Below are 26,562 nucleotides of genomic sequence, written 5' to 3'. Positions count from 1 at the left end.
GCCCCTCTCCTCCCGGCCGGGTCAGCCCCTCCCCTCCCGGGTCAGCCCCTCCCCTCCCGGCCGGGTCAGCCCCTCCCCTCCTGATCCGAGTGACTCATTGTGAGCTAACAGAACAGGACGGGGGGCACAGAGTGAAAATCTAGGAAAAGTAAACTTTCAGAGGACCAATCATCCTTCCAGTCCCGTATCTGGTGCTTAAGCCACTTTCTAATACTATACATTTGAACCTTCTGCCTCTAACCCTTTTCCTCCTCCTCCATCCTTAATCCTCCACCCCCCCCAACTCCCTCTCAGTGGACTACTGTCCACCACATTATCAATCGCTCCTCACGCAGCCTGTTGAGTCCACTAGTCTCAGCCTGTTGAGTCGACGGGTCTCAGCCTATTGAGTCCACGGGTCTCAGCCTATTGAGTCCACTGGTCTCACTCACTCAGCCTGTTGAGTCCACTGGTCTCAGCCTGTTGAGTCGACGGGTCTCAGCCTATTGAGTCCACTAGTCTTAGCCTGTTGAGTCGACGGGTCTCAGCCTGTTGAGTCGACGGGTCTCAGCCTATTGAGTCCACTGGTCTCAGCCTGTTGAGTCCACTAGTCTCAGCCTGTTGAGTCGACGGGTCTCAGCCTATTGAGTCCACTGGTCTCAGCCTGTTGAGTCCATTGGTCTCAGCCTGTTGAGTCGACGGGTCTCAGCCTATTGAGTCCACTGGTCTCAGCCTATTGAGTCCACTGGTCTCATTCATCCAGCCTATTGAGTCCACTGGTCTCATTCACTCAGCCTATTGAGTCCACTGGTCTCATTCATTCAGCCTGTTGAGTCCACTGGTCTCACTCACTCAGCCTATTGAGACCACTGGTCTCATTCACTCAGCCTATTGAGTCCACTGGTCTCACTCACTCAGCCTATTGAGTTTACTGGTCTCATTCACTCAGCCTATTGAGTCCACTGGTCTCACTCACTCAGCCTGTTGAGTCCACTGGTCTCACTCACTCAGCCTGTTGAGTCCACTGGTCTCATTCACTCAGCCTATTGAGTCCACTGGTCTCATTGAGTCCACTGGTCTCATTCATTCAGCCTTTTGAGTCCACTGGTCTCAGCCTATTGAGTCCACTGGTCTCATCCTGTTGAGTCGACGGGTCTCAGCCTATTGAGTCCACTGGTCTCAGCCTGTTGAGTCGACGGGTCTCAGCCTATTGAGTCCACTGGTCTCACTCACTCAGCCTGTTGAGTCCACTGGTCTCAGCCTGTTGAGTCGACGGGTCTCAGCCTATTGAGTCCACTAGTCTCAGCCTGTGGAGTCGACGGGTCTCAGCCTATTGAGTCCACTGGTCTCACTCACTCAGCCTGTTGAGTCCACGGGTCTCAGCCTGTTGAGTCGACGGGTCTCAGCCTGTTGAGTCCATTGGTCTCAGCCTGTTGAGTCGACGGGTCTCAGCCTATTGAGTCCACTGGTCTCAGCCTATTGAGTCCAATGGTCTCATTCATTCAGCCTATTGAGTCCACTGGTCTCACTCACTCAGCCTATTGAGTTTACTGGTCTCATTCACTCAGCCTATTGAGTCCACTGGTCTCATTCATTCAGCCTATTGAGTCCACTGGTCTCACTCACTCAATAGGCTGAGTGAGTGAGACCAGTGGACTCAATAGGCTGAGTCCACTGGTCTCATTGAGTCCACTGGTCTCATTCATTCAGCCTTTTGAGTCCACTGGTCTCAGCCTATTGAGTCCACTGGTCTCATTCATTCAGCCTATTGAGTCCACTGGTCTCAGCCTATTGAGTCCACTGGTCTCATTCATTCAGCCTATTGAGTCCACTGGTCTCATTCACTCAGCCTGTTGAGTCCACTGGTCTCATTCACTCAGCCTATTGAGTCCACTGGTCTCATTCACTCAGCCTATTGAGTCCACTGGTCTCATTCACTCAGCCTATTGAGTCCACTGGTCTCAGCCTATTGAGTCCACTGGTCTCATTCTCTCAGCCTGTTGAGTCGACGGGTCTCAGCCTATTGAGTCGACGGGTCTCAGCCTGTTGAGTCGACGGGTCTCAGCCTATTGAGTCCACTGGTCTCAGCCTGTTGAGTCGACGGGTCTCAGCCCATTGAGTCCACTGGTCTCAGCCTGTTGAGTCCATTGGTCTCAGCCTGTTGAGTCCATTGGTCTCAGCCTGTTGAGTCCATTGGTCTCAGCCTGTTGAGTCGACGGGTCTCAGCCTATTGAGTCCACTGGTCTCAGCCTATTGAGTCCACTGGTCTCATTCATCCAGCCTATTGAGTCCACTGGTCTCATTCATTCAGCCTGTTGAGTCCACTGGTCTCACTCACTCAGCCTATTGAGACCACTGGTCTCATTCACTCAGCCTATTGAGTCCACTGGTCTCATTCACTCAGCCTATTGAGTCCACTGGTCTCACTCACTCAGCCTGTTGAGTCCACTGGTCTCACTCACTCAGCCTATTGAGACCACTGGTCTCATTCACTCAGCCTATTGAGTCCACTGGTCTCACTCACTCAGCCTATTGAGTCCACTGGTCTCATTCATCCAGCCTATTGAGTCCACTGGTCTCATTCACTCAGCCTATTGAGTCCACTGGTCTCATTCACTCAGCCTATTGAGTCCACTGGTCTCACTCACTCAGCCTGTTGAGTCCACTGGTCTCACTCACTCAGCCTATTGAGACCACTGGTCTCACTCACTCAGCCTATTGAGACCACTGGTCTCATTCACTCAGCCTATTGAGTCCACTGGTCTCACTCACTCAGCCTATTGAGTCCACTGGTCTCACTCACTCAGCCTATTGAGTCCACTGGTCTCACTCACTCAGCCTGTTGAGTCCACTGGTCTCACTCACTCAGCCTATTGAGACCACTGGTCTCATTCACTCAGCCTATTGAGTCCACTGGTCTCACTCACTCAGCCTATTGAGTCCACTGGTCTCATTCATTCAGCCTATTGAGTCCACTGGTCTCACTCACTCAGCCTATTGAGTCCACTGGTCTCATTGAGTCCACTGGTCTCATTCATTCAGCCTATTGAGTCCACTGGTCTCAGCCTATTGAGTCCACTGGTCTCATTCACTCAGCCTATTGAGTCCACTGGTCTCAGCCTATTGAGTCCACTGGTCTCAGCCTATTGAGTCCACTGGTCTCAGCCTATTGAGTCCACTGGTCTCAGCCTATTGAGTCCACTGGTCTCAGCCTCATTGAGTCCACTGGTCTCAGCCTGTGAGTCCACTGGTCTCAGCCTGTTGAGTCCACTGGTCTCATTCACTCAGCCTATTGAGTCCACTGGTCTCACTCACTCAGCCTAGAGTCCACTGGTCTCATTCACTCAGCCTATTGAGTCCACTGGTCTCATTCACTCAGCCTGTTGAGTCCACTGGTCTCAGCCTGTTGAGTCCACTGGTCTCATTCATTCAGCCTATTGAGTCCACTGGTCTCATTCACTCAGCCTATTGAGTCCACTGGTCTCATTCACTCAGCCTATTGAGTCCACTGGTCTCATTCACTCAGCCTATTGAGTCCACTGGTCTCATTCACTCAGCCTATTGAGTCCACTGGTCTCATTCATTCAGCCTATTGAGTCCACTGGTCTCATTCATTCAGCCTATTGAGTCCACTGGTCTCATTCACTCAGCCTATTGAGTCCACTGGTCTCACTCACTCAGCCTATTGAGTCCACTGGTCTCATTCACTCAGCCTATTGAGTCCACTGGTCTCATTCACTCAGCCTATTGAGTCCACTGGTCTCATTCACTCAGCCTATTGAGTCCACTGGTCTCATTCACTCAGCCTATTGAGTCCACTGGTCTCATTCATTCAGCCTATTGAGTTTACTGGTCTCATTCACTCAGCCTATTGAGTCCACTGGTCTCATTCACTCAGCCTATTGAGTCCACTGGTCTCAGCCTATTGAGTCCACTGGTCTCATTCATTCAGCCTATTGAGTCCACTGGTCTCATTCACTCAGCCTATTGAGTCCACTGGTCTCATTCACTCAGCCTATTGAGTCCACTGGTCTCATTCACTCAGCCTATTGAGTCCACTGGTCTCATTCATTCAGCCTATTGAGTCCACTGGTCTCAGCCTATTGAGTCCACTGGTCTCATTCACTCAGCCTATTGAGTCCACTGGTCTCATTCACTCAGCCTATTGAGTCCACTGGTCTCATTCACTCAGCCTATTGAGTCCACTGGTCTCATTCACTCAGCCTATTGAGTCCACTGGTCTCAGCCTATTGAGTCCACTGGTCTCATTCACTCAGCCTATTGCGTCCACTGGTCTCATTCACTCAGCCTATTGAGTCCACTGGTCTCATTCACTCAGCCTGTTGAGTCCACTGGTCTCATTCATTCAGCCTATTGAGTCCACTGGTCTCACTCACTCAGCCTATTGAGTCCACTGGTCTCATTCACTCAGCCTATTGAGTCCACTGGTCTCATTCACTCAGCCTTGAGTCCACTGGTCTCATTCACTCAGCCTATTGAGTCCACTGGTCTCAGCCTGTTGAGTCCACTGGTCTCAGCCTATTGAGTCCACTGGTCTCAGCCTATTGAGTCCACTGGTCTCAGCCTATTGAGTCCACTGGTCTCAGCCTATTGAGTCCACTGGTCTCAGCCTATTGAGTCCACTGGTCTCAGCCTATTGAGTCCACTGGTCTCAGCCTGTTGAGTCCACTGTTCTCATTCATTCAGCCTGTTGAGTCCACTGTTCTCATTCACTCAGCCTATTGAGTCCACTGGTCTCATTCATTCAGCCTATTGAGTCCACTGGTCTCATTCACTCAGCCTATTGAGTCCACTGGTCTCATTCACTCAGCCTATTGAGTCCACTGGTCTCATTCACTCAGCCTATTGAGTCCACTGGTCTCATTCACTCAGCCTATTGAGTCCACTGGTCTCAGCCTATTGAGTCCACTGGTCTCATTCACTCAGCCTATTGAGTCCACTGGTCTCATTCACTCAGCCTATTGAGTCCACTGGTCTCACTCACAGCCTGTTGAGACCACTGGTCTCACTCACTCAGCCTGTTGAGTCCACTGGTCTCACTCACTCAGCCTATTGAGACCACTGGTCTCACTCACTCAGCCTATTGAGACCACTGGTCTCATTCACTCAGCCTATTGAGTCCACTGGTCTCACTCACTCAGCCTATTGAGTCCACTGGTCTCACTCACTCAGCCTATTGAGTCCACTGGTCTCATTCACTCAGCCTATTGAGTCCACTGGTCTCACTCACTCAGCCTGTTGAGTCCACTGGTCTCACTCACTCAGCCTATTGAGACCACTGGTCTCATTCACTCAGCCTATTGAGTCCACTGGTCTCACTCACTCAGCCTATTGAGTCCACTGGTCTCATTCATTCAGCCTATTGAGTCCACTGGTCTCACTCACTCAGCCTATTGAGTCCACTGGTCTCATTGAGTCCACTGGTCTCATTCATTCAGCCTATTGAGTCCACTGGTCTCAGCCTATTGAGTCCACTGGTCTCAGCCTATTGAGTCCACTGGTCTCAGCCTATTGAGTCCACTGGTCTCAGCCTATTGAGTCCACTGGTCTCAGCCTATTGAGTCCACTGGTCTCAGCCTATTGAGTCCACTGGTCTCAGCCTATTGAGTCCACTGGTCTCATTCACTCAGCCTGTTGAGTCCACTGGTCTCATTCACTCAGCCTATTGAGTCCACTGGTCTCACTCACTCAGCCTATTGAGTCCACTGGTCTCATTCACTCAGCCTATTGAGTCCACTGGTCTCATTCACTCAGCCTATTGAGTCCACTGGTCTCAGCCTATTGAGTCCACTGGTCTCATTCATTCAGCCTATTGAGTCCACTGGTCTCATTCACTCAGCCTATTGAGTCCACTGGTCTCATTCACTCAGCCTATTGAGTCCACTGGTCTCATTCACTCAGCCTATTGAGTCCACTGGTCTCATTCACTCAGCCTATTGAGTCCACTGGTCTCATTCATTCAGCCTATTGAGTCCACTGGTCTCATTCATTCAGCCTATTGAGTCCACTGGTCTCATTCACTCAGCCTATTGAGTCCACTGGTCTCACTCACTCAGCCTATTGAGTCCACTGGTCTCATTCACTCAGCCTATTGAGTCCACTGGTCTCATTCACTCAGCCTATTGAGTCCACTGGTCTCATTCACTCAGCCTATTGAGTCCACTGGTCTCATTCATTCAGCCTATTGAGTTTACTGGTCTCATTCACTCAGCCTATTGAGTCCACTGGTCTCATTCACTCAGCCTATTGAGTCCACTGGTCTCATTCTCTCAGCCTATTGAGTCCACTGGTCTCATTCATTCAGCCTATTGAGTCCACTGGTCTCATTCACTCAGCCTATTGAGTCCACTGGTCTCATTCACTCAGCCTATTGAGTCCACTGGTCTCATTCACTCAGCCTATTGAGTCCACTGGTCTCATTCATTCAGCCTATTGAGTCCACTGGTCTCAGCCTATTGAGTCCACTGGTCTCATTCACTCAGCCTATTGAGTCCACTGGTCTCATTCACTCAGCCTATTGAGTCCACTGGTCTCATTCACTCAGCCTATTGAGTCCACTGGTCTCATTCACTCAGCCTATTGAGTCCACTGGTCTCAGCCTATTGAGTCCACTGGTCTCATTCACTCAGCCTATTGCGTCCACTGGTCTCATTCACTCAGCCTATTGCGTCCACTGGTCTCATTCACTCAGCCTGTTGAGTCCACTGGTCTCATTCACTCAGCCTGTTGAGTCCACTGGTCTCATTCATTCAGCCTATTGAGTCCACTGGTCTCACTCACTCAGCCTATTGAGTCCACTGGTCTCATTCACTCAGCCTATTGCGTCCACTGGTCTCATTCACTCAGCCTATTGAGTCCACTGGTCTCATTCACTCAGCCTATTGAGTCCACTGGTCTCAGCCTATTGAGTCCACTGGTCTCAGCCTATTGAGTCCACTGGTCTCAGCCTATTGAGTCCACTGGTCTCAGCCTATTGAGTCCACTGGTCTCAGCCTATTGAGTCCACTGGTCTCAGCCTATTGAGTCCACTGGTCTCAGCCTATTGAGTCCACTGGTCTCAGCCTGTTGAGTCCACTGTTCTCATTCATTCAGCCTGTTGAGTCCACTGTTCTCATTCACTCAGCCTATTGAGTCCACTGGTCTCATTCATTCAGCCTATTGAGTCCACTGGTCTCATTCACTCAGCCTATTGAGTCCACTGGTCTCACTCACTCAGCCTATTGAGTCCACTGGTCTCAGCCTATTGATTCCACTGGTCTCATTCACTCAGCCTATTGAGTCCACTGGTCTCAGCCTATTGAGTCCACTGGTCTCATCCACTCAGCCTATTGAGTCCACTGGTCTCATTCACTCAGCCTATTGAGTCCACTGGTCTCATTCTCTCAGCCTATTGAGTCCACTGGTCTCATTCATTCAGCCTATTGAGTCCACTGGTCTCATTCACTCAGCCTATTGAGTCCACTGGTCTCATTCACTCAGCCTATTGAGTCCACTGGTCTCATTCACTCAGCCTATTGAGTCCACTGGTCTCATTCATTCAGCCTATTGAGTCCACTGGTCTCAGCCTATTGAGTCCACTGGTCTCATTCACTCAGCCTATTGAGTCCACTGGTCTCATTCACTCAGCCTATTGAGTCCACTGGTCTCATTCACTCAGCCTATTGAGTCCACTGGTCTCATTCACTCAGCCTATTGAGTCCACTGGTCTCAGCCTATTGAGTCCACTGGTCTCATTCACTCAGCCTATTGCGTCCACTGGTCTCATTCACTCAGCCTGTTGAGTCCACTGGTCTCATTCACTCAGCCTATTGAGTCCACTGGTCTCATTCACTCAGCCTGTTGAGTCCACTGGTCTCATTCATTCAGCCTATTGAGTCCACTGGTCTCACTCACTCAGCCTATTGAGTCCACTGGTCTCATTCACTCAGCCTATTGCGTCCACTGGTCTCATTCACTCAGCCTATTGAGTCCACTGGTCTCATTCACTCAGCCTATTGAGTCCACTGGTCTCAGCCTATTGAGTCCACTGGTCTCAGCCTATTGAGTCCACTGGTCTCAGCCTATTGAGTCCACTGGTCTCAGCCTATTGAGTCCACTGGTCTCAGCCTATTGAGTCCACTGGTCTCAGCCTATTGAGTCCACTGGTCTCAGCCTGTTGAGTCCACTGTTCTCATTCATTCAGCCTGTTGAGTCCACTGTTCTCATTCACTCAGCCTATTGAGTCCACTGGTCTCATTCATTCAGCCTATTGAGTCCACTGGTCTCATTCACTCAGCCTATTGAGTCCACTGGTCTCATTCACTCAGCCTATTGAGTCCACTGGTCTCATTCACTCAGCCTATTGAGTCCACTGGTCTCATTCACTCAGCCTATTGAGTCCACTGGTCTCAGCCTATTGAGTCCACTGGTCTCATTCACTCAGCCTATTGAGTCCACTGGTCTCATTCACTCAGCCTATTGAGTCCACTGGTCTCACTCACAGCCTGTTGAGACCACTGGTCTCACTCACTCAGCCTATTGAGACCACTGGACTCATTCACTCAGCCTATTGAGTCCACTGGTCTCAGCCTATTGAGTCCACTGGTCTCACTCACTCAGCCTGTTGAGACCACTGGTCTCACTCACTCAGCCTATTGAGACCACTGGTCTCATTCACTCAGCCTATTGAGACCACTGGTCTCATTCACTCAGCCTATTGAGTCCACCGGTCTTACTCACTCAGCCTATTGAGTCCACCGGTCTCATTGAGTCCACTAGTCTCACTCATTCAGCCTATTGAGTCCACTGGTCTCATTCACTCAGCCTATTGAGTCCACTAGTCTCACTCATTCAGCCTATTGAGTCCACTGGTCTCATTCACTCAGCCTATTGAGTCCACTGGTCTCATTCACTCAGCATATTGAGTCCACTGGTCTCATTCATTCAGCCTGTTGAGTTCACTGGTCTCACTCACTCAGCCTGTTGAGTCCACTGGTCTCACTCACTCAGCCTATTGAGTCCACTGGTCTCACTCACTCAGCCTGTTGAGTCCACTGGTCTCACTCACTCAGCCTATTGAGTCCACTGGTCTCAGCCTGTTGAGTCCACTGGTCTCACTCACTCAGCCTGTTGAGTCCACTGGTCTCACTCACTCAGCCTATTGAGTCCACTGCTCTCAGCCTATTGAGTCCACTGGTCTCATTCACTCAGCCTGTTGAGTCCACTGGTCTCACTCACTCAGCCTATTGAGTCCACTGGTCTCACTCACTCAGCCTATTGAGTCCACTGGTCTCAGCCTATTCAGTCCACTGGTCTCATTCACTCAGCCTGTTGAGTCCACTGGTCTCACTCACTCAGCCTATTGAGTCCACTGGTCTCAGCCTATTGAGTCCACTGGTCTCATTCACTCAGCCTATTGAGTCCACTGGTCTCAGCCTGGAGTCCACTGGTCTCACTCACTCAGCCTATTGAGTCCACTGGTCTCACTCACTCAGCCTATTGAGTCCACTGGTCTCACTCACTCAGCCTATTGAGTCCACTGGTCTCATTCACTCAGCCTGTTGAGTCCACTGGTCTTACTCACTCAGCCTATTGAGTCCACTGGTCTCAGCCTATTGAGTCCACTGGTCTCACTCACTCAGCCTATTGAGTCCACTGGTCTCAGCCTATTGAGTCCACTGGTCTCATTCACTCAGCCTATTGAGTCCACTGGTCTCAGCCTATTGATTCCACTGGTCTCATTCACTCAGCCTATTGAGTCCACTGGTCTCAGCCTATTGAGTCCACTGGTCTCAGCCTATTGAGTCCACTGGTCTCAGCCTATTGAGTCCACTGGTCTCAGCCTATTGAGTCCACTGGTCTCAGCCTATTGAGTCCACTGGTCTCAGCCTATTGAGTCCACTGGTCTCAGCCTGTTGAGTCCACTGTTCTCATTCATTCAGCCTGTTGAGTCCACTGTTCTCATTCACTCAGCCTATTGAGTCCACTGGTCTCATTCATTCAGCCTATTGAGTCCACTGGTCTCATTCACTCAGCCTATTGAGTCCACTGGTCTCATTCACTCAGCCTATTGAGTCCACTGGTCTCATTCACTCAGCCTATTGAGTCCACTGGTCTCATTCACTCAGCCTATTGAGTCCACTGGTCTCAGCCTATTGAGTCCACTGGTCTCATTCACTCAGCCTATTGAGTCCACTGGTCTCATTCACTCAGCCTATTGAGTCCACTGGTCTCACTCACAGCCTGTTGAGACCACTGGTCTCACTCACTCAGCCTATTGAGACCACTGGACTCATTCACTCAGCCTATTGAGTCCACTGGTCTCAGCCTATTGAGTCCACTGGTCTCACTCACTCAGCCTGTTGAGACCACTGGTCTCACTCACTCAGCCTATTGAGACCACTGGTCTCATTCACTCAGCCTATTGAGACCACTGGTCTCATTCACTCAGCCTATTGAGTCCACCGGTCTTACTCACTCAGCCTATTGAGTCCACCGGTCTCATTGAGTCCACTAGTCTCACTCATTCAGCCTATTGAGTCCACTGGTCTCATTCACTCAGCCTATTGAGTCCACTAGTCTCACTCATTCAGCCTATTGAGTCCACTGGTCTCATTCACTCAGCCTATTGAGTCCACTGGTCTCATTCACTCAGCATATTGAGTCCACTGGTCTCATTCATTCAGCCTGTTGAGTTCACTGGTCTCACTCACTCAGCCTGTTGAGTCCACTGGTCTCACTCACTCAGCCTATTGAGTCCACTGGTCTCACTCACTCAGCCTGTTGAGTCCACTGGTCTCACTCACTCAGCCTATTGAGTCCACTGGTCTCAGCCTGTTGAGTCCACTGGTCTCACTCACTCAGCCTGTTGAGTCCACTGGTCTCACTCACTCAGCCTATTGAGTCCACTGCTCTCAGCCTATTGAGTCCACTGGTCTCATTCACTCAGCCTGTTGAGTCCACTGGTCTCACTCACTCAGCCTATTGAGTCCACTGGTCTCACTCACTCAGCCTATTGAGTCCACTGGTCTCAGCCTATTCAGTCCACTGGTCTCATTCACTCAGCCTGTTGAGTCCACTGGTCTCACTCACTCAGCCTATTGAGTCCACTGGTCTCAGCCTATTGAGTCCACTGGTCTCACTCACTCAGCCTATTGAGTCCACTGGTCTCAGCCTGTTGAGTCCACTGGTCTCACTCACTCAGCCTATTGAGTCCACTGGTCTCACTCACTCAGCCTATTGAGTCCACTGGTCTCACTCACTCAGCCTATTGAGTCCACTGGTCTCATTCACTCAGCCTGTTGAGTCCACTGGTCTTACTCACTCAGCCTATTGAGTCCACTGGTCTCAGCCTATTGAGTCCACTGGTCTCACTCACTCAGCCTATTGAGTCCACTGGTCTCAGCCTATTGAGTCCACTGGTCTCATTCACTCAGCCTATTGAGTCCACTGGTCTCAGCCTATTGATTCCACTGGTCTCATTCACTCAGCCTGTTGAGTCCACTGGTCTCAGCCTATTGAGTCCACTGGTCTCATTCACTCGGCCTATTGAGTCCACTGGTCTCATTCACTCAGCCTATTGAGTCCACTGGTCTCACTCACTCAGCCTATTGAGTCCACTGGTCTCAGCCTATTGATTCCACTGGTCTCATTCACTCAGCCTATTGAGTCCACTGGTCTCAGCCTATTGAGTCCACTGGTCTCATCCACTCAGCCTATTGAGTCCACTGGTCTCATTCACTCAGCCTATTGAGTCCACTGGTCTCATTCACTCGCCTATTGAGTCCACTGGTCTCAGCCTATTGAGTCCACTGGTCTCACTCACTCAGCCTATTGAGTCCATTGTTCTCACTCACTCAGCCTATTGAGTCCACTGGTCTCACTCACTCAGCCTATTGAGTCCATTGTTCTCACTCACTCAGCCTGTTGAGTCCACTGGTCTCACTCACTCAGCCTATTGAGTCCACTGGTCTCACTCACTCAGCCTATTGAGTCCACTGGTCTCACTCACTCAGCCTATTGAGTCCACTGGTCTCATTCACTCAGCCTGTTGAGTCAACTGGTCTTACTCACTCAGCCTATTGAGTCCACTGGTCTCAGCCTATTGAGTCCACTGGTCTCACTCACTCAGCCTATTGAGTCCACTGGTCTCAGCCTATTGAGTCCACTGGTCTCATTCACTCAGCCTATTGAGTCCACTGGTCTCATTCATTCAGCCTATTGAGTCCACTGGTCTCATTCACTCAGCCTATTGAGTCCACTGGTCTCAGCCTAATGAGTCCACTAGTCTCATTCACTCAGCCTGTTGAGACCACTGGTCTCATTCACTCAGCCTATTGAGTCCACTGGTCTCATTCACTCAGCCTATTGAGTCCACTGGTCTCAGCCTATTGATTCCACTGGTCTCATTCACTCAGCCTGTTGAGTCCACTGGTCTCAGCCTATTGAGTCCACTGGTTTTCATTCACTCGGCCTATTGAGTCCACTGGTCTCATTCACTCAGCCTATTGAGTCCACTGGTCTCAGCCTATTGAGTCCACTAGTCTCATTCACTCAGCCTGTTGAGACCACTGGTCTCATTCACTCAGCCTATTGAGTCCACTGGTCTCATTCACTCAGCCTATTGAGTCCACTGGTCTCAGCCTATTGAGTCCACTGGTCTCAGCCTATTGAGTCCACTGGTCTCATTCACTCAGCCTATTGAGTCCACTGGTCTCATTCATTCAGCCTATTGAGTCCACTGGTCTCATTCACTCAGCCTATTGAGTCCACTGGTCTCAGCCTATTGAGTCCACTAGTCTCATTCACTCAGCCTGTTGAGACCACTGGTCTCATTCACTCAGCCTATTGAGTCCACTGGTCTCATTCACTCAGCCTGTTGAGTCCACTGGTCTCACTCACTCAGCCTATTGAGTCCACTGGTCTCACTCACTCAGCCTATTGAGTCCACTGGTCTCAGCCTGTTGAGTCCACTGGTCTCACTCACTCAGCCTATTGAGTCCACTGGTCTCACTCACTCAGCCTATTGAGTCCACTGGTCTCACTCACTCAGCCTATTGAGTCCACTGGTCTCATTCACTCAGCCTGTTGAGTCCACTGGTCTTACTCACTCAGCCTATTGAGTCCACTGGTCTCAGCCTATTGAGTCCACTGGTCTCACTCACTCAGCCTATTGAGTCCACTGGTCTCAGCCTATTGAGTCCACTGGTCTCATTCACTCAGCCTATTGAGTCCACTGGTCTCATTCATTCAGCCTATTGAGTCCACTGGTCTCATTCACTCAGCCTATTGAGTCCACTGGTCTCAGCCTATTGAGTCCACTAGTCTCATTCACTCAGCCTATTGAGTCCACTGGTCTCATTCACTCAGCCTATTGAGTCCACTGGTCTCAGCCTATTGATTCCACTGGTCTCATTCACTCAGCCTGTTGAGTCCACTGGTCTCAGCCTATTGAGTCCACTGGTCTCACTCACTCAGCCTATTGAGTCCACTGGTCTCAGCCTATTGAGTCCACTGGTCTCAGCCTATTGAGTCCACTGGTCTCATCCACTCAGCCTATTGAGTCCACTGGTCTCATCCACTCAGCCTATTGAGTCCACTGGTCTCATTCATTCGGCCTATTGAGTCCACTGGTCTCATTCACTCAGCCTATTGAGTCCACTGGTCTCAGCCTATTGAGTCCACTGGTCTCAGCCTATTGAGTCCACTGGTCTCATTCACTCAGCCTATTGAGTCCACTGGTCTCATTCATTCAGCCTATTGAGTCCACTGGTCTCATTCACTCAGCCTATTGAGTCCACTGGTCTCATTCATTCTCAGCCTATTGAGTCCACTGGTCTCATTCACTCAGCCTGTTGAGACCACTGGTCTCATTCACTCAGCCTATTGAGTCCACTGGTCTCATTCACTCAGCCTGTTGAGTCCACTGGTCTCACTCACTCAGCCTATTGAGTCCACTGGTCTCACTCACTCAGCCTATTGAGTCCACTGGTCTCAGCCTATTGAGTCCACTGGTCTCACTCACTCAGCCTATTGAGTCCACTGGTCTCAGCCTATTGAGTCCACTGGTCTCATTCACTCAGCCTATTGAGTCCACTGGTCTCATTCATTCAGCCTATTGAGTCCACTGGTCTCATTCACTCAGCCTATTGAGTCCACTGGTCTCAGCCTATTGAGTCCACTAGTCTCATTCACTCAGCCTATTGAGTCCACTGGTCTCATTCACTCAGCCTATTGAGTCCACTGGTCTCAGCCTATTGATTCCACTGGTCTCATTCACTCAGCCTGTTGAGTCCACTGGTCTCAGCCTATTGAGTCCACTGGTCTCATTCACTCGGCCTATTGAGTCCACTGGTCTCATTCACTCAGCCTATTGAGTCCACTGGTCTCACTCACTCAGCCTATTGAGTCCACTGGTCTCAGCCTATTGATTCCACTGGTCTCATTCACTCAGCCTATTGAGTCCACTGGTCTCAGCCTATTGAGTCCACTGGTCTCATCCACTCAGCCTATTGAGTCCACTGGTCTCATCCACTCAGCCTATTGAGTCCACTGGTCTCATTCACTCGGCCTATTGAGTCCACTGGTCTCATTCACTCAGCCTATTGAGTCCACTGGTCTCATTCATTCGGCCTATTGAGTCCACTGGTCTCATTCACTCAGCCTATTGAGTCCACTGGTCTCAGCCTATTGAGTCCACTGGTCTCACTCACTCAGCCTATTGAGTCCATTGTTCTCACTCACTCAGCCTATTGAGTCCACTGGTCTCAGCCTATTGAGTCCACTGGTCTCATCCACTCAGCCTATTGAGTCCACTGGTCTCATTCACTCAGCCTATTGAGTCCACTGGTCTCAGCCTGTTGAGTCGACTGGTCTCAGCCTGTTGAGTCGACTGGTCTCATTCATTCAGCCTATTGAGTCCACTGGTCTCATTCACTCAGCCTATTGAGTCCACTGGTCTCATTCACTCAGCCTATTGAGTCCACTGGTCTCATTCACTCAGCCTATTGAGTCCACTGGTCTCATTCACTCAGCCTATTGAGTCCACTGGTCTCATTCATTCAGCCTATTGAGTCCACTGGTCTCATTCACTCAGCCTATTGAATCCACTGGTCTCATTCACTCAGCCTATTGAGTCCACTGGTCTCATTCACTCAGCCTATTGCGTCCACTGGTCTCATTCACTCAGCCTATTGAGTCCACTGGTCTCAGCCTATTGCGTCCACTGGTCTCATTCACTCAGCCTGTTGAGTCCACTGGTCTCAGCCTATTGAGTCCACTGGTCTCATTCACTCAGCCTATTGAGTCCACTGGTCTCATTCACTCAGCCTATTGAGTCCACTGGTCTCATTCACTCAGCCTATTGAGTCCACTGGTCTCAGCCTATTGAGTCCACTGGTCTCATTCACTCAGCCTATTGCGTCCACTGGTCTCACTCACTCAGCCTATTGAGTCCACTGGTCTCATTCACTCAGCCTGTTGAGTCCACTGGTCTCATTCATTCAGCCTATTGAGTCCACTGGTCTCATTCACTCAGCCTATTGAGTCCACTGGTCTCATTCATTCAGCCTATTGAGTCCACTGGTCTCATTCACTCAGCCTATTGAGTCCACTGGTCTCATTCACTCAGCCTATTGAGTCCACTGGTCTCATTCACTCAGCCTATTGAGTCCACTGGTCTCATTCACTCAGCCTATTGAGTCCACTGGTCTCAGCCTATTGAGTCCACTGGTCTCATTCACTCAGCCTATTGAGTCCACTGGTCTCAGCCTGTTGAGTCCACTGGTCTCAGCCTGTTGAGTCCACTGGTCTCAGCCTATTGAGTCCACTGGTCTCAGCCTATTGAGTCCACTGGTCTCATTCACTCAGCCTGTTGAGTCGACTGGTCTCATCCTATTGAGTCCACTGGTCTCATCCACTCAGCCTATTGAGTCCACTGGTCTCATTCACTCAGCCTATTGAGTCCACTGGTCTCAGCCTGTTGAGTCGACTGGTCTCAGCCTGTTGAGTCGACTGGTCTCAGCCTGTTGAGTCGACTGGTCTCATTCATTCAGCCTATTGAGTCCACTGGTCTCATTCACTCAGCCTATTGAGTCCACTGGTCTCATTCACTCAGCCTATTGAGTCCACTGGTCTCATTCACTCAGCCTATTGAGTCCACTGGTCTCATTCACTCAGCCTATTGAGTCCACTGGTCTCATTCATTCAGCCTATTGAGTCCACTGGTCTCATTCACTCAGCCTATTGAATCCACTGGTCTCATTCACTCAGCCTATTGAGTCCACTGGTCTCATTCACTCAGCCTATTGCGTCCACTGGTCTCATTCACTCAGCCTATTGAGTCCACTGGTCTCAGCCTATTGCGTCCACTGGTCTCATTCACTCAGCCTGTTGAGTCCACTGGTCTCAGCCTATTGCGCCCACTGGTCTCATTCACTCAGCCTATTGCGTCCACTGGTCTCATTCACTCAGCCTATTGCGTCCACTGGTCTCATTCACTCAGCCTATTGCGTCCACTGGTCTCAGCCTATTGCGTCCACTGGTCTCATTCACTCAGCCTATTGCGTCCACTGGTCTCACTCACTCAGCCTATTGAGTCCACTGGTCTCATTCACTCAGCCTGTTGAGTCCACTGGTCTCATTCATTCAGCCTATTGAGTCCACTGGTCTCATTCACTCAGCCTATTGAGTCCACTGGTCTCATTCACTCAGCCTATTGAGTCCACTGGTCTCATTCACTCAGCCTATTGAGTCCACTGGTCTCATTCACTCAGCCTGTTGAGTCGACTGGTCTCATTCACTCAGCCTATTGAGTCCACTGGTCTCAGCCTATTGAGTCCACTGGTCTCATTCACTCAGCCTATTGAGTCCACTGGTCTCAGCCTGTTGAGTCCACTGGTCTCAGCCTATTGAGTCCACTGGTCTCAGCCTATTGAGTCCACTGGTCTCATTCACTCAGCCTGTTGAGTCGACTGGTCTCATCCTATTGAGTCCACTGGTCTCATTCATTCAGCCTATTGAGTCCACTGGTCTCAGCCTATTGAGTCCACTGGTCTCATTCACTCAGCCTATTGAGTCCACTGGTCTCAGCCTGTTGAGTCCACTGGTCTCAGCCTATTGAGTCCACTAGTCTCACTCACACAGAACTACCCTACTCCTATGCCCTCTTTCTCCAGAACTACCCTACTCCTATGCCCTCTCTCTCCCTCTTTCTCCAGAACTACCCTACTCCTATGCCCTCTCTCTCCCTCTTTCTCCAGAACTACCCTACTCCTATGCCCTCTTTCTCCCTCTCTCTCCAGAACTACCCTACTCCTATGCCCTCTCTCTCCAGAACTACCCTACTCCTATGCCCTCTCTCTCCAGAACTACCCTACTCCTATGCCCTCTCTCTCCAGAACTACCCTACTCCTATGCCCTCTTTCTCCCTCTCTCTCCAGAACTACCCTACTCCTATGCCCTCTCTCTCCAGAACTACCCTACTCCTATGCCCTCTCTCTCCAGAACTACCCTACTCCTATGCCCTCTTTCTCCCTCTCTCTCCAGAACTACCCTACTCCTATGCCCTCTCTCTCCAGAACTACCCTACTCCCATGCCCTCTCTCTCCAGAACTACCCTACTCCCATGCCCTCTCTCTCCAGAACTACCCTACTCCCATGCCCTCTCTCTCCAGAACTACCCTACTCCTATGCCCTCTCTCTCCAGAACTACCCTACTCCTATGCCCTCTCTCTCCAGAACTACCCTACTCCTATGCCCTCTCTCTCCAGAACTACCCTACTCCTATGCCCTCTCTCTCCAGAACTACCCTACTCCTATGCCCTCTCTCTCACTCTTTCTCCAGAACTACCCTACTCCTATGCCCTCTTTCTCCAGAACTACCCTACTCCTATGCCCTATTTCTCCCTCTCTCTCCAGAACTACCCTACTCCTATGCCATCTTTCTCCAGAACTACCCTACTCCTATATGCCCTCTTTCTCCCGCTCTCTCCAGAACTACACTACTCCTATTCCCTCTCTCTCCAGAACTACCCTACTCCTATGCCCTCTCTCTCCCTCTTTTTCCAGAACTACCCTACTCCTATGCCCTCTTTCTCACTCTCTCTCCAGAACTACCCTACTCCTATGCCCTCTCTCTCCAGAACTACCCTACTCCTATGCCCTCTTTCTCACTCTCTCTCCAGAACTACCCTACTCCTATGCCCTCTTTCTCACTCTCTCTCCAGAACTACCCTACTCCTATGCCCTCTCTCTCCAGAACTACCCTACTCCCATGCCCTCTCTCTCCAGAACTACCCTACTCCCATGCCCTCTCTCTCCAGAACTACCCTACTCCCATGCCCTCTCTCTCCAGAACTACCCTACTCCTATGCCCTCTCTCTCCAGAACTACCCTACTCCTATGCCCTCTCTCTCCAGAACTACCCTACTCCTATGCCCTCTCTCTCCAGAACTACCCTACTCCTATGCCCTCTCTCCAGAACTACCCTACTCCTATGCCCTCTCTCTCACTCTTTCTCCAGAACTACCCTACTCCTATGCCCTCTTTCTCCAGAACTACCCTACTCCTATGCCCTATTTCTCCCTCTCTCTCCAGAACTACCCTACTCCTATGCCCTCTTTCTCCCGCTCTCTCCAGAACTACACTACTCCTATTCCCTCTCTCTCCAGAACTACCCTACTCCTATGCCCTCTCTCTCCCTCTTTTTCCAGAACTACCCTACTCCTATGCCCTCTTTCTCACTCTCTCTCCAGAACTACCCTACTCCTATGCCCTCTCTCTCCAGAACTACCCTACTCCTATGCCCTCTTTCTCACTCTCTCTCCAGAACTACCCTACTCCTATGCCCTCTTTCTCACTCTCTCTCCAGAACTACCCTACTCCTATGCCCTCTTTCTCCAGAACTACCCTACTCCTATGCCCTCTCTCTCCAGAACTACCCTACTCCTATGCCATCTTTCTCCAGAACTACCCTACTCCTATGCCCTCTTTCTCACTCTCTCTCAGAACTACCCTACTCCTATTCCCTCTTTCTCCAGAACTACACTACTCCTATTCCCTCTCTCTCCCTCTTTCTCCAGAACTACCCTACTCCTTTGCCCTCTTTCTCACTCTCTCTCCAGAACTACCCTACTCCTATGCCCTCTTTCTCCAGAACTACCCTACTCCTATGCCCTCTCTCTCCAGAACTACCCTACTCCTATGCCATCTTTCTCCAGAACTACCCTACTCCTATGCCCTCTTTCTCACTCTCTCTCCAGAACTACCCTACTCCTATTCCCTCTTTCTCCAGAACTACACTACTCCTATTCCCTCTCTCTCCCTCTTTCTCCAGAACTACCCTACTCCTTTGCCCTCTTTCTCACTCTCTCTCCAGAACTACCCTACTCCTATGCCCTCTCTCTCCAGAACTACCCTACTCCTATGCCATCTTTCTCCAGAACTACCCTACTCCTATGCCCTCTCTCTCCAGAACTATCCTACTCCTTTGACCTCTTTCTCCCTCTCACTCCAGAACTACCCTACTCCTATGCCCTCTTTCTCCAGAACTACCCTACTCCTTTGCCCTCTTTCTCCCTCTCTCTCCAGAACTACCCTACTCCTATGCCCTCTTTCTCCAGAACTACCCTACTCCTATGCCCTCTTTCTCCAGAACTACCCTACCACTATGCCCGCTCTCTCCAGAACTACCCTACTCCTATGCCATCTTTCTCCAGAACTACCCTACTCCTATGCCCTCTCTCTCCAGAACTACCCTACTCCTATGCCATCTTTCTCCAGAACTACCCTACTCCTTTGCCCTCTTTCTCCCTCTCTCTCCCGACCTACCCTACTCCTATGCCCTCTTTCTCCCTCTTTCTCCAGAACTACCCTACTCCTACTCTCAGGCTCTATCAGATCCTCCTCTCCACCCTCTCAGGGCTGGGAGTCTCAGGCTCTGCCTCCTCTCCACCCTCTCAGGGCTGGGTGTCTCAGGCTCTATCAGATCCTCCTCTCCACCCTCTCAGGGCTGGGTGTCTCAGGCTCTATCAGATCCTCCTCTCCACCCTCTCAGGGCTGGGCGTCTCAGTCTCTATCAGATCCTCCTCTCCACCCTCTCAGGGCTGGGTGTCTCAGGCTCTGTCAGATCCTCCTCTCCACCCTCTCAGGGCTGGGTGTCTCAGGCTCCATCAGATCCTCCTCTCCACCCTCTCAGGGCTGGGTGTCTCAGGCTCTATCAGATCCTCCTCTCCACCCTCTCAGGGCTGGGCGTCTCAGGCTCTATGATATCCTCCTCTCCACCCTCTCAGGGCTAGGCGTCTCAGGCTCTATCAGATCCTCCTCTCCACCCTCTCAGGGCTGGGTGTCTCAGGCTCTATGATATCCTCCTCTCCACCCTCTCAGGGCTGGGAGTCTCAGGCTCTGTCAGATCCTCCTCTCCACCCTCTCAGGGCTGGGTGTCTCAGGCTCCATCAGATCCTCCTCTCCACCCTCTCAGGGCTGGGCGTCTCAGGCTCTATGATATCCTCCTCTCCACCCTCTCAGGGCTGGGTGTCTCAGGCTCTATCAGATCCTCCTCTCCACCCTCTCAGGGCTAGGCGTCTCAGGCTCTACACACTATTGGATTGCATCCTACTTGGCAGGCCGCTCCTACCAGGTGACATGGAGAGGGCTGGGTGTCTCAGGCTCTATCAGACCCCTCCCCCCCCCCACCTAGCTATTTGAATATACTAACTACTGTGATATGTGGTTGTCTCACCTAGCTATCTGAATATACTAACTACTGTGATATGTGGTTGTCCACCTAGCTATCTGAATATACTAACTACTGTGATATGTGGTTGTCCACCTAGCTATCTGAATATACTGTGATATGTGGTTGTCCCACCTAGCTATCTGAATATACTAACTACTGTGATATGTGGTTGTCTCACCTAGCTATCTAAATATACTAACTACTGTGATATGTGGTTGTCCCACCTAGCTATCTGAATATACTAACTACTGTAATATGTGGTTGTCCCACCTAGCTATCTAAATATACTAACTACTGTGATATGTGGTTGTCCCACCTAGCTATCTGAATATACTAACTACTGTAATATGTGGTTGTCCACCTAGCTATCTAAATATACTAACTACTGTGATATGTGGTTGTCTCACCTAGCTATCTGAATATACAGAGATCACCCCCTATACAGAGCAGAGATTCCCCCCCTCTATACAGAGCAGAGATCACCCCCTATACAGAGCAGAGATCACCCCCTCTATACAGAGCAGAGATCACCCCCTCTATACAGAGCAGAGATCACCCCCTCTATACAGAGCAGAGATCACCCCCTCTATACAGAGCAGAGATCACCCCCTCTATACAGAGCAGAGATCACCCCCTCTATACAGAGCAGAGATCACCCCCTCTATACAGAGCAGAGATCACCCCCTCTATACAGAGCAGAGATCACCCCCTCTATACAGAGCAGAGATCCCCCTCTATACAGAGCAGAGATCCACCCCCTCTATACAGAGCAGAGATCCCCCCCCCTATACAGAGCAGAAATCACCCCTCTCTATACAGAGCAGAGATCCCCCTCTATACAGAGCCGAGATCACCCCCTCTATACAGAGCAGAGATCACCCCCTCTATACAGAGCAGAGATCACCCCCTCTATACAGAGCAGAGATCACCCCCTCTATACAGAGCAGAGATCACCCCCTCTATACAGAGCAGAGATCACCCCCTCTATACAGAGCAGAGATCACCCCTATACAGAGCAGAGATCACCCCCTCTATACAGAGCAGAGATCCACCCCCCCTCTATACAGAGCAGAGATCACCCCTCTATACAGAGCAGAGATCACCCCCTCTATACAGAGCAGAGATCACCCCCTCTATACAGAGCAGAGATCACCCCCCTCTATACAGAGCAGTGATCACCCCCTCTATACAGAGCAGAGATCACCCCCTCTATACAGAGCAGAGATCACCCCCCCTCTATACAGAGCAGAGATCACCCCCTATACAGAGCAGAGATCACCCCCCTCTATACAGAGCAGAGATCACCCCCTCTATACAGAGCAGAGATCACCCCCTCTATACAGAGCAGAGATCACCCCCTCTATACAGAGCAGAGATCCACCCCTCTATACAGAGCAGAGATCCCCCCTCTATACAGAGCAGAGATCCCCCCCTCTATACAGAGCAGAGATCACCCCTCTATACAGAGCAGAGATCCACCCCCTCTATACAGAGCAGAGATCCACCCCCTCTATACAGAGCAGTGATCACCCCCTCTATACAGAGCAGAGATCACCCCCTCTATACAGAGCAGAGATCACCCCTCTCTATACAGAGCAGAGATCACCCCCTCTATACAGAGCAGAGATCCACCCCCCTCTATACAGAGCAGAGATCACCCCCTCTATACAGAGCAGAGATCACCCCCCTCTATACAGAGCAGAGATCACCCCCTCTATACAGAGCAGTGATCACCCCCCTCTATACAGAGCAGAGATCACCCCCTCTATACAGAGCAGAGATCACCCCCCTCTATACAGAGCAGAGATCACCCCCTCTATACAGAGCAGAGATCACCCCCTCTATACAGAGCAGAGATCCCCCCCTATACAGAGCAGAGATCACCCCCCTATACAGAGCAGAGATCACCCCCCTCTATACAGAGCAGAGATCCCCCCCCCTCTATACAGAGCAGAGATCATCCCCCTCTATACAGAGCAGAGATCCACTCCCCCCTCTATACAGAGCAGAGATCACCCCCTCTATACAGAGCAGAGATCACCCCCTCTATACAGAGCAGAGATCCCCCCTCTATACAGAGCAGAGATCACCCCCTCTATACAGAGCAGAGATCACCCCCCTCTATACAGAGCAGAGATCACCCCCCTCTATACAGAGCAGAGATCACCCCCTCTATACAGAGCAGAGATCACCCCCTCTATACAGAGCAGAGATCACCCCTATACAGAGCAGAGATCACCCCCTCTATACAGAGCAGAGATCACCCCCCCTATACAGAGCAGAGATCACCCCCCCTCTATACAGAGCAGAGATCACCCCCCTCTATACAGAGCAGAGATCACCCCCTCTATACAGAGCAGAGATCACCCCCTCTCTATACAGAGCAGAGATCACCCCCCTCTATACAGAGCAGAGATCACCCCCTCTATACAGAGCAGAGATCACCCCCCTCTATACAGAGCAGAGATCACCCCCTCTATACAGAGCAGAGATCACCCCCTCTATACAGAGCAGAGATCACCCCCTCTATACAGAGCAGAGATCCCCCCTCTATACAGAGCAGAGATCACCCCTCTCTATACAGAGCCGAGATCCCCCTCTATACAGAGCAGAGATCACCCCCCTCTATACAGAGCAGAGATCCCCCCTCTATACAGAGCAGAGATCACCCCCTCTATACAGAGCAGAGATCACCCCCTCTATACAGAGCAGAGATCACCCCCTCTATACAGAGCAGAGATCACCCCCTCTATACAGAGCAGTGATCACCCCCTCTATACAGAGCAGAGATCCCCCTATACAGAGCAGAGATCACCCCCTCTATACAGAGCAGAGATCACCCCCCTCTGTACAGAGCAGAGATCACCCCCTCTATACAGAGCAGAGATCACCCCCTCTCTATACAGAGCAGTGATCACCCCCTCTATACAGAGCAGAGATCACCCCTCTATACAGAGCAGAGATCACCCCTATACAGAGCAGAGATCACCCCCTATACAGAGCAGAGATCCCCCTCTATACAGAGCAGAGATCCCCCCTCTATACAGAGCAGAGATCACCCCCTCTATACAGGCAGAGATCACCCCCTCTATACAGAGCAGAGATCACCCCCTCTATACAGAGCAGAGATCATCCCCCTCTATACAGAGCAGAGATCCCCCTATACAGAGCAGAGATTCCCCCCTCTATACAGAGCAGAGATCACCCCCTCTATACAGAGCAGAGATCACCCCCTCTATACAGAGCAGAGATCACCCCCTCTATACAGAGAGATCACCCCCTCTATACAGAGCAGAGATCCCCCCTCTATACAGAGCAGAGATCCCCCTCTATACAGAGCCCCCCTCTATAGGTCCCCCCCTCTATACAGAGCAGAGATCCCCCCTCTATACAGGCAGAGATCCCCCCCCTCTATACAGAGCAGTGTAAACCCCTCAGGGATCCTTCTAGACCGATGCTGTGTCACTACTCACTCCACGGTGAACTCGTGTGCTCCTACAGGGATGCAGTAAACAAACTGCATGGCGCTCCACAGCCGGTGAAACTCCACACACTCGTCCACGTGCATCACGCCGTTGCTGGGCATGGTACCAGATGGGGTTTCCAGGAAACCGGGACACGTGTGAGGATGACCTCGAACATGGACAGGCCACAGCACAGACGCTCTTTGGTCAGCAGGTCACCTTCACGGGTAATGGCTATTTGCTACAGTGGAAGAGAGGGGGGAGAAAGAGTGGGGAAGGAGAATGGGTGGCGAAGAGGGAGGGCTGGTGTTCACTAAGGCAGTGTGATGGTACCTGTGGGGTTCCCAGGGCTGGTGTTAACTAAGGCAGTGTGATGGTACCTGTGGGGTTCCCAGGGCTGGTGTTAACTAAGGCAGTGTGATGGTACCTGTGGGGTTCCCAGGGCTGGTGTTAACTAAGGCAGTGTGATGGTACCTGTGGGGTTCCCAGGGCTGGTGTTAACTAAGGCAGTGTGATGGTACCTGTGGGGTTCCCGGGGCTGGTGTTAACTAAGGCAGTGTGATGGTTCCCAGTACTGGTGTTAACTAAGGCAGTGTGATGGTACCTGTGGGGTTCCCAGGGCTGGTGTTAAACTAAGGCAGTGTGATGGTTCCCAGTACTGGTGTTAACTAAGGCAGTGTGATGGTTCCCAGTACTGGTGTTAACTAAGGCAGTGTGATGGTACCTGTGGGGTTCCCAGGGCTGGTGTTTACTAAGGCAGTGTGATGGTACCTGTGGGGTTCCCAGGGCTGGTGTTAACTAAGGCAGTGTGATGGTTCCCAGTACTGGTGTTAACTAAGGCAGTGTGATGGTTCCCAGGGCTGGTGTTAACTAAGGCAGTGTGATGGTACCTGTGGGGTTCCCAGGGCTGGTGTTAACTAAGGCAGTGTGATGGTACCTGTGGGGTTCCCAGGGCTGGTGTTAACTAAGGCAGTGTGATGGTTCCCAGTACTGGTGTTAACTAAGGCAGTGTGATGGTACCTGTGGGGTTCCCAGGGCTGGTGTTAACTAAGGCAGTGTGATGGTTCCCAGCACTGGTGTTAACTAAGGCAGTGTGATGGTACCTGTGGGGTTCCCAGGGCTGGTGTTAACTAAGGCAGTGTGATGGTTCCCAGTACTGGTGTTAACTAAGGCAGTGTGATGGTACCTGTGGGGTTCCCAGGGCTGGTGTTAACTAAGGCAGTGTGATGGTTCCCAGTACTGGTGTTAACTAAGGCAGTGTGATGGTTCCCAGTACTGGTGTTAACTAAGGCAGTGTGATGGTTCCCAGTACTGGTGTTAACTAAGGCAGTGTGATGGTACCTGTGGGGTTCCCAGGGCTGGTGTTAACTAAGGCAGTGTGATGGTACCTGTGGGGTTCCCAGGGCTGGTGTTAACTAAGGCAGTGTGATGGTACCTGTGGGGTTCCCAGGGCTGGTGTTAACTAAGGCAGTGTGATGGTACCTGTGGGGTTCCCAGGGCTGGTGTTAACTAAGGCAGTGTGATGGTACCTGTGGGGTTCCCAGGGCTGGTGTTAACTAAGGCAGTGTGATGGTACCTGTGGGGTTCCCAGGGCTGGTGTTAACTAAGGCAGTGTGATGGTACCTGTGGGGTTCCCAGGGCTGGTGTTAAACTAAGGCAGTGTGATGGTTCCCAGTACTGGTGTTAACTAAGGCAGTGTGATGGTTCCCAGTACTGGTGTTAACTAAGGCAGTGTGATGGTTCCCAGTACTGGTGTTAACTAAGGCAGTGTGATGGTTCCCAGTACTGGTGTTTACTAAGGCAGTGTGATGGTACCTGTGGGGTTCCCAGGGCTGGTGTTAACTAAGGCAGTGTGATGGTACCTGTGGGGTTCCCGGGGCTGGTGTTAACTAAGGCAGTGTGATGGTACCTGTGGGGTTCACTAAGGCAGTGTGATGGTACCTGTGCGGTTCCCAGGGCTGGTGTTCACTAAGGCAGTGTGATGGTACCTGTGGGGTTCACTAAGGCAGTGTGATGGTACCTGTGCGGTTCACTAAGGCAGTGTGATGGTACCTGTGCGGTTCCCAGGGCTGGTGTTCACTAAGGCAGTGTGATGGTACCTGTGGGGTTCCCAGGGCTGGTGTTAACTAAGGCAGTGTGATGTTACCTGTGGGGTTCCCAGGGCTGGTGTTAACTAAGGCAGTGTGATGGTACCTGTGGGGTTCCCAGGGCTGGTGTTAACTAAGGCAGTGTGATGGTACCTGTGGGGTTCACTAAGTTAGTGTGATGGTACCTGTGGGGTTTCCGGGGCTGGTGTTAACTAAGGCAGTGTGATGGTACCTGTGGGGTTCCCGGGGCTGGTGTTAACTAAGGCAGTGTGATGGTACCTGTGGGGTTCCCGGGGCT

General features: G+C 51.1%; 1 protein-coding gene across 1 annotated transcript in view; it reads right to left on the bottom strand.

Annotated features, from left to right (window-relative positions):
- Positions 1 to 26,562, bottom strand: part of LOC115126695 (cytoplasmic FMR1-interacting protein 1 homolog) — a 129,604-nt gene that overhangs the window by 5,015 nt on the left and 98,027 nt on the right. Inside the window, 2 exon segments of the mRNA XM_065009462.1 lie at positions 24,187 to 24,328; positions 24,331 to 24,418. Coding sequence (XP_064865534.1) covers positions 24,187 to 24,328; positions 24,331 to 24,418 — 230 coding nt within the window.

The sequence above is a fragment of the Oncorhynchus nerka genome, linkage group LG25 (assembly GCF_034236695.1).
Source record: "Oncorhynchus nerka isolate Pitt River linkage group LG25, Oner_Uvic_2.0, whole genome shotgun sequence".
In the NCBI taxonomy this organism is placed as follows: Eukaryota; Metazoa; Chordata; class Actinopteri; order Salmoniformes; family Salmonidae; genus Oncorhynchus; species Oncorhynchus nerka.
The sequence above is the reverse complement of the archived record's forward strand: the minus strand, read 5'-3'. Positions and strand labels throughout refer to the sequence as shown.